The 8,506-nt window shown below is 62.0% G+C and overlaps 1 protein-coding gene across 2 annotated transcripts; it reads left to right on the forward strand.

Moving 5' to 3' along the window:
• Positions 1 to 354: 354 nt before the first annotated feature.
• On the forward strand, positions 355 to 5,561 carry SIVA1 (SIVA1 apoptosis inducing factor). 2 transcript variants are annotated; one of them, XM_072963845.1, is made up of 4 exons: positions 355 to 561; positions 2,559 to 2,753; positions 3,452 to 3,599; positions 5,360 to 5,561. In XM_072963845.1, exons 1-4 carry the CDS (start codon positions 444 to 446, stop codon positions 5,415 to 5,417), a joined length of 519 nt encoding a protein of 172 aa, XP_072819946.1. In that variant the 5' UTR covers positions 355 to 443; the 3' UTR covers positions 5,418 to 5,561. The 2 variants fall into 2 exon arrangements, with proteins under 2 accessions (XP_072819946.1, XP_072819947.1); XM_072963846.1 differs by having other exon boundaries at positions 5,363 to 5,561.
• Positions 5,562 to 8,506: the final 2,945 nt, after the last annotated feature.

The following is an 8,506-nucleotide window of genomic DNA, read 5'->3' on the forward strand; positions in this document are numbered from 1 at the left end:
AACGTAACCACCCTCAGGGGCCGTTTGGGGCGCTGAGTCGCCGGCCCCTTCCTTGCCGCCACGCCGAGTCCCGCCCCCGACGTCGCCCCCGGCCTATCCCGCGGCGCCTGCGCCCCGCCCCGCCCGCCCTCTTCCTCCGCCCCGCCCTCTTCCTCCGCCCCGCCCTCTTCCTCCGCCCCCGGCGCGCCCGCTCCGACCCTTGACCTCTCCTGGACTTTCCCGCGCCGCCGAGTCCCGCCTCCCGGCTCGCGAGCCCCGCCTCGCCCTCGGCCTATCCCGCGTCTCCCCGGGCACGAGCCCCGCCCTTCCCTCGCCCTCGGCCTATCCCGCGACGCGACGCGCACGAGCCCCGCCTCCGCCCCGCGCGGGGCTAGACGCGCGGCCCTGACGTCACGCACGACCGAGGCGCGGCGGGGGAGCTGCGCCGCTCTGGGCCCGCGGCCATGCCCAAGCGGGGCTGCCCGTTCGCGGACGCGGCCCCGCTGCAGCTCAAGGTGCGTGTGGGTCCGCGGGAGCTGAGTCGCGGCGTGTGCGCCGAGCGCCTCTCGCGGGAGATCTTCGGTGAGTGCGAGGTTGGACTTCCTCGCTGCGAAGCGGGGCCTGGGCGGGCGGTCTCCGCAAGCCGCGCCCCCGGCGCCGTCCGGCCGGTTTGGGAGCGGTGAGTAGGGCGTCGGGAGTGCCCCCACCTCCCCTGCGGGGATGTTTGACGAGCGCTAAGAGCCTCCGGGCCCAGCGAGAGGCCAGGGGGCGGGATGTCCCGGGCGGAGTAAGCCGCGGAAGTGCCCGTTGTCACCCGAGAGGCGTTCGTGGAGCGCGCCTTCCCTGCGCGGCCCTGCGGCTGCGCGGGAGACCCTGCCTCCGGTCCAGTGGGGGACTCGCAGGAGGAGGGGTCTCCAGAGGTCAGCAGAGCAGGCACCGGTCGCCGCAGGACCACTTGCCGGTGTCAGGTCGCGGGGAGGAGCAGTCTAAGCCGAATCCTACAGCATTAGGCAGGCAGAGAGGGAGCGGAAGGGAACTCCTGGTGGAGGCAGTAGCCTGTGTGAAAACCAGAAAGCCGGAGAGTGCAGTAGGACTCAGGGTGGCTGGATGCCAGGGCCTTCTCATCTGGCTTTGTCATGCAGATTCTAGGTGCACTGATATTACAGGTCGTCATTTTGAGGTGGTTAATATCCCTGAGTGGGGCTTATCTCACCTAGTGGTTGGGGCACAAGGTTTGTGCCCGTGCAATGGTTAGACAGTGACCTGGGTGTTTGCAATGGAGTGTGCCGCCGTGCACTGGGGACCTGGGGGAGAGCCCAGCCTGGGGAGACCCTGCTTCTCTTCGTCCTACTGTTCCTGCACTCGCCCCCCCCCGCCCCCAGCCGCCCCCATCAGCACTGCTCAGCCCTTTCTTTTCTTGGACACTCCGGTTGCAAATGCAGATGCTTTCCGAGACCATGCAGGTGATAAAAATGAGTGAAGCCACTTCGTTGGTACATTTCATTGATACTATGGCAAAAGTGCACATGCTCTCCCCCACCAGGAGATTCAAAAAATGTAAACACTGTGCAGACAGAGAGAAGAATTAGTAACAAATGAAGATGGAGTCAGTCCAGCCCTTGGCCTTCTTCCTTGACCATGATGTCCTAGAGCACTTGCCAAGGCTTATCACTTGCAGGACCCCCTCAGGGGGTGGCTGCTGGGCATCTGGAAGGAGGGCCGATGGAATGAGGCCAGTGTGAACTCCTGTAACAAATTCTAAGCCAGAACCCTGGCCTCTTTATCTTGAAAGAACTGCAAGCCCTTGAAGACAAGCGTTAACCTCACCACATGACCCCCGATTCCTGTCCTACCACGGGGGTGGGGGAGGGGCTGGGGGAGGTGAGGCTGTCATCAGTTCCCTGGTACCTGTTGCTTCTGTCAATTGCACATAGCGCCAACAGCTCCTAACATCACCACCCTGGTTCTGTCGGGACAAGGCAGAAAACCACAATTTCTGGGGCTGGCGCCCAGCATTGACCTTGTGGAAGCCCCAGTGCCCTGATGGAAAGGCACTATTCAGGGTGCTGAGAAACCACCTCAGCTCTGGGGTTGGGGTGTTCAGGGCCCACAGAGGTCTGGAAAGTTATAGGGTACTTTGCCGGGTGCCAGTTGCTGCCATGTCTTTTGCTGGCCGCTCTGCGGTAGGTGAAGGGGTGAGGCTCAGCTCCGAGTCTCTGGCTGTGAACTGGTGCACCACAGCGCGGGGGCTTTGCCTGCTGAACAAAGCCAGATTGTGGGTGCTGGGGTGGAGAGCAGCAGCAAGGAGGTGAGGCCACACGGATGGAAAATGAGCAGAGTGACAGGAGAGGGAGCTCAGGTGGGGCTGCAGGGTCCAGAACCTTCCTGGAGTGGGTAGCCACCGAGTCCCGGCAAGGAAGAGCAGGAGGGCAGAGGGAGTGGGACCCAGCTCGCTAGGGAGCAGCCAGTTGGGGTGACGGGATGACGGCTGAGAGGGGACTGAGCACAGCTGGCAGGATGAAGTGCAGGAGCTTCCACGTGGCGGATCTGTAAACGGAGGAACCATCTGTCTTCCCCAGAGAAAACCACACAGCTCCTCTTCCGCGGGGCCCAGACCTACATGGACCACACATGGGAGGAGGTCTGTGCCATCGTCGACACGCCGGAGTCCCCAAAGCCTGGCCCCATGGAAGCCCCTCGCGCTGCACGTGGGCAGATGCTGATCGGACCCGACGGCCGGCTGACCAGGAGCCGAGCCCCGGCCTCTGAAGCCGGTGAGTGAGGCCGACAGCGTACCCTTCCCGGCTGTGTGCAGAGGAGGGGGGCGGCACGCAGGCTTCCCTTTATTCTATGGATCTCTTCCTCCTTGACCAGGCAGGAGCTCTGCCCAGTCTGCCGAACCAGGCAGACGCCAGAAGAGCTGACGTTAGGAGGCTCTGCCCCTACTGACACTCATGCCGGGGGTTGGTGACCGGCTTCTGACTGTTGGGTCAGAAAGAGCAGACCCCTCAGTGTGATCCCCTGTGTGTCCTGCCGGCTTTCCCCCTGCAGCTCCTCAAAAGGGCCCTGTCTGTGGGGAGTGCCTGTTTGGGTCCCTGTGCAGTGTGGCGTGCTTCTCGAACTGTCGCCCATGTCCTGGTTAAAAGCTCTCCCACTCCGGGTCCGGGCGGGGCCCAGGGTGCGGGGATCAGACTTTGAGGTGCAGATGTGAGGCACAGGGGACGAGGGCCTGGAGGGCTCTGGTGCAGACAGTCAGGGGAGCCTGGTCCTTCCAGGACCGGCATCTAGGTGGCGGGAGAAATGGGAGGAGCAGTCAGCATGGAGTCGCGGAAACCACCTGGGGTCTCCTGCTGAAGCGGGCCTGGGTGCTGTGTGACTCACCCAGTGTCCGGAGGACCCAGTGAGGTGTGGGGAGGCAGTGGCCCCCAGCACTCAGGTCCCCTTTGGGCTGACAGGTGTTTCCTCCTCGCAGACCTGGCCGGGGCAGCCTGCTCGTCGTGTGTGCGAGTCGCAGACGGGAGGGCGGCGTGCGGCCAGTGTGAGCGCGCCCTGTGCGGGCGCTGTGTGCGCTCCTGCTGTGGCTGTGGCGCCGTGGCCTGCGCCCTGTGCGCCCTCGTGGAGTAAGTGTGGGCCCCACAGGGGGGCGGGAGAGCAGGCCTGTCCAGCGTCGCCCGTGGCCACAGTGATGGCAGTAAATACTTGGCCCTGCTTGAGTTTCTTCTGAAGTCGTCGGGTTGTTTCTGGAGGAAACCCAGGCCTTGCAGATCGCCAGCTCTGTACCGGGCTGTGGTCTGTCCTGGGTGATTCCTGCTCTGGTCCGTTAAGCCCTCGGGTCAGGGAGTCTCATGTGGTGCTTCTGTGTGCTGTGCTCCTTAGCAGAGGACACCTGACGGGGGAGGGCAGGAGACTCGAGCGGGTGCAGCCGCGGGCAGGGGGGTCCCGTGTCCCTGCCCAGGAGCCCTTGGCCTGTCCCAGGGACCACTCTTGGCTGTCGGTGGGACTGGGCTGTGCCCTGTAGGAAAGGGTCTGCAGACCTCAAACTGGCCTAGTCCCAGCAGTCCTTAAGACCCGCTGTGGAAAATTAACATCTGCCAGGAGGCACTCCTGGCCGGGGAGGCGGGCAGCGCTGGCAGCAGGGGGCGTGGGACTCTGGTCTGGGGATTACTTTTTGGTCTACTTACGGACGTGGAATCCTTTCTTTTGTCTTTGCCAACTTAATTCTTCTTCTCCTCCTGTTTATATGTAAACTGAAAAACGCAGGGCCCTTCCAGCAGCCAGTGCCTTTTCCCTGGAGGGCCACTGACCACACAGAAGGGCAGGCCGTGGGGAGAGGTGGGCGCCCGGCAGGTCCTGGGGGTGCGGGGAGCTGCCCAGATCCCTCAGCCCGACCCACTGCCGTCCGCGGGGAGTCCCTAGCTGGTCTCCTCCCGCCTCTGCTTTCTACGTCCTCGTCCCCAGATGCCCTCAGAGCTCACGCGGAGGTGCCTGGGCAGCCTGCTCTCACCGCGCACGCATTTCTCTGGGCCACCGCCAGGGCAGGGGCTCTGCCCCTTTGATAAACAGATGGCTTGCCTTGGTCACAAGGCTGCAGTGGCAGCCCCCCCGCCGGAAGCCAGGCCTCGGCCTGCTGCACCCACAGCCCCTGCCCGCCCCCTGCCGCCTCAGCCCACACCCAGTCATCCTTCTGGCTCTCAGTATGGCCGCGGGCAGGCGGTGCTGGTGGGAGCCGGCCCGGGCTTCTGGTCCACACACCGGGGGGCACGCGGCTCCAACTCCGCTGCTGATGTGTGTCAGACAGGCAGCGTGTTGCCAGTTTCCTGTCCCTTCAGGGTCTCTCCTGGTGAGTCAGTTTCCCCGTGATTCGCTGAATTGCCTCGTCCTCACCCTGTTTGATGTGCTTCCCATGGGAACCATCAGAGGCCAGTAAACCCTCACCGACCACTTGGAAGGTTTCTGTGGGGGCTTCGGGCCTACTTGAGACCTGGGCTGAGCCACAGGTGGGCTCCTCTGCTGTGTCCATCGGCGGGGGCGGCCTGAATACAGACACACATTCCACACGGAGCCTGGCTGTCGAGGAGCGGGGCTGACCCCCCAGGGGCTGAAGGAGGCGGTGCTCTGGGCCCAGGGCGCTAGCACACTTGGCCTTCTCCCGAGGTCCTCGGGCTGCCTTCCCTCCACGTGTGTGTCTTTATCTAAGGACACCATCCATGTGGGATTGGGATCCCCACTGCCCGGGACCTCATCCTGATTGCATCTGCAGTGAACGGCCTGTCTCCTGATACAGCCAAGGGCCTGGGGGCAGCACCTCACCCTGTAGCTCTAGGAGCACGACCCTGCCTAACGCCAGCTCCTCTCTCTCCCTGCCCCCGCCGTGTCGCAGCAGCAGTGACGTTCATGAGGAAGTGCTCTGTGCCAGCTGTGCCATGTTCGAGACCTGAGGGCGGGAGTGGACACCAGCCCTGCCCGGACGACCTGGTGGTGTCCATGCCGAGGAACTGTGGGGTGGGCGGGGGGAGGTTCTATTTTGTATTTTGTATTTTGTGCTCCTGATGACAGAAGTGAATAAACCCTTTATATTTGGACGAGAGGACTCACTTGTCAACAGCCTCTAGGGCGTGTGGCCTGCCCGGCGCTGGAGGGAGCCCAAGGTGGCAGGGGGCAGGCCTGCGCACCCGCTGTCACCTGGCAGCTCAGGCAGCGCCCTGAGCTCTGGGTAAGGAGCTGCCCCATCACCCTGTTCACAGGTGGGGAAACAAGCGCAGCGTGTGCGGGCCCAGGTCGTCTGGCTCCAGTGCACCTTGGGGTGGGGCCGCGTCCCAGGCTGTCCCTGAAATGCCACCGTACACCATTGTCTGGGTGGCTGAGGTGCTGGGTTACCTGCCCCCAGGAATGCTGGCCGGCTGGGGTGATGGTCTGGCTCCCTTTGGGGCGGTCTGTGTGGCCTGAAGGGAGGGGAGTGGGTGGGAGAGGTGGTGGGGTGGCCTGGAGGACAGCCGAGGGTGAAGGCAGAGTTGCAGGCCACGAGGCCTCCTCACCCGGTGCTGGGGCCCCAGTTCCCACACACCAGGGTCTCTGCAGGGCCCCAGCCTCCCTGAGGAACCGTGGATGAGTGGAGAGGTTCTTTGGGGCGGGGAGCAGGCGGGGAGCAGGCGGGGCCAGCATGGCATCCCGGGGGCAGTGGGGTCGCTGGCCTGTGTGGGAGGGCGGGTGACCTGGGTTCCTAGAGGAAGCTGGGTGGTGGGTGGAGCCGGGCGGGGGTGGGATTTGCTGCTGCGGGCTGAGTGTGAAGCCACTGAGGCGGGGGCGGGGCTGAGGAGGCCACAGGGGAGCTGGGTCTTGGGAGGGTTGCAAGGGAGTACCTGGGGTCTTCCTGAACTGAGAACTTCCAGAGGCCACCCCAGCCCAGCTGGCATGAGGGCCTGGCTGTCGGGCCATCTGTGCTCTGGGCACGGGCAACAGCGCTCCGTTAGCTGTCCTCATCGTGGGGTCTCCTCCTGTCACCTGGCTTCCCGCAGGGGCCTGGGCCTCCTTCCAGTGTTCCCTGCAGACTGCAGCCCCAGTAAGCGCGTGACAAGGTCGATGCTCAGCGTCACCAGGGGACGCAGGTCAGCGTCACAGGGAGGGGCCGCCTCACACCCATTGGGGTGGCTACTTGCTAAAAACAGCAGAAAACAAGTGGTGGCAAGGGTGTGGAGCCACTGGAACCGTGTGCGCTGCTGGTGGGGACGGGAAATGGTGCAGCCGCTGTGGAAAACGGCATGGCAGTTCCTCAGAAAGGTAAGCAGAGCTACCCTGTGACCCAGCAGCCCCACTCCTGGGAGAATACCCAGCAGGGATTCAGACACCTGTGCACTGTATTCGCAGCAATATTATTCACAGTAGTAAAAATGCTCAAACAGACCAAGTGTCCACCGAGGGATGGGTGGATAAGCAAAACGTCGTCCATCCACACAATGGAGTATTACCCGGCCTTAAAAAAGGAAGGAAATCCTGCCACCTTCTCCAGCATGGCTGGGCCTTGTGTGCGTCATGCTGAGTGAGATAAGACAGTCGCAGGAGGACAAGTTCTGTGTCGTCCCGTTCATGTGAGGTCCCTGGAGCAGCCACTTTCATAGAGGCCGGGGAGGGGGTGCCAGGTCTGGGGGAGGCAGGAGGAGTTTGTGTTTAATGGGAATAGGTCCACTTTGTGAAGATGCAAAGGTCTCGGGACCGATGGTGGTGACGGTGGCACAACCACACAAATGTACTTAGTGCTACTGAACTGGTCACTTAAAAGTGGTTGAAGGGGTAAGTTTGACAGATTTTGCCAGTTAAAATATTTTAAATGTTAAAAAGACAGTTGACTGTTCAAAGCAAAAATAATAATGTTCTTTGAGAGTTTTGAACATGTGGAAACAAAAGTTACGATAGTGGCATTGAGACCAGAGATGGAGGTGTCGCTCGCTGCCCTAGGGGTTCATGTGGGAAGCGCTGTCGTTTCAGCTGCCAGTAGACTGACTAAAAGACCGGCACTGAAGCCCTAAAGCAGCCAGGCCAGAGCACAGTCATCCGTTCAGCAGAGATTTATTCTAAGTTCTGCACGGAGGGCAGGGTGCAGCTCCCTGGTAGGGCACGTGCTTAGCATGCATGAGGTCCTGGGCTCAATCCCCGGTACGTCAGTTTAAGAAAATAAATAAAACAAAAAACTTCTTAGAATTTTTAAATAAATAAATCCCACACGGAACCCTGGATTGGATCCTGGAATAGAAAAGGAACATCAGTGGAAAAACCGATGAAATCGAACTAAGTCAATAAAAGGGAGAAAATGGGACGTTAAAAAATACTCATTCAGTCCAAAATGAGGCTGACAGAGAAGAAAGAAGGCACAAAGCCGGCGGGACACGCAGAACAGCAGGGGGCTGTTGCATCTCCGCCCCGTCTACCTGCGGCCCCACTGGCGGCACCGGGACGGAGGCCGTCGGAGAGCCTGGGCGGCAGCGCAGAGCACGCCCCCGTGTCTGCTGTCTGCAGGAGTTCACCTTCAGACTAAAGACGCATCAGAAGTGAAAGGTGGACTACGTAGCTACCGAGAGATGAACCCGCCTGTGAGTAGGCAGCCCCTGGGTGGTGGCGTCCTGACCCCAGCACAAAGCACCCAGCCGCACCCCACCTTGCTGGCCCCTTACCCAGAGCTGCTGACCGGCCCACAGCCCCCAGGGCCTCGTCTGCAGCATGCGGTGCGCTCAGCGCCTTATTTATGCACACCTGCCGAAATGCGGGCACTCCATGTGCTGAAGGCTCCTCTGTTCCTGACTTCCTGTCCCTCTGGAGGCCAGCCCAGGGCCCAGAAGAGCAGGGTGGGACACGGAAAGGCACCACAGCCTCCGTGCAGCCCAGCTGGTCCTCACTGCCCAGGCCCCTCCCTGTCTGCTCTGGTCTTTTCTCCCCCAGGTGCCGGTCTCCTTGCACCCCCACTGTTCTGCCTGGAAGGTCAGGGTGTTCTCAGGGAGTCCCCCTTCCCTCTTTTCCTCGTGGCCACACCCACCTG

The sequence above is a fragment of the Vicugna pacos genome, chromosome 6, assembly GCF_048564905.1.
Source record: "Vicugna pacos chromosome 6, VicPac4, whole genome shotgun sequence".
Taxonomy (NCBI): Eukaryota; Metazoa; Chordata; class Mammalia; order Artiodactyla; family Camelidae; genus Vicugna; species Vicugna pacos.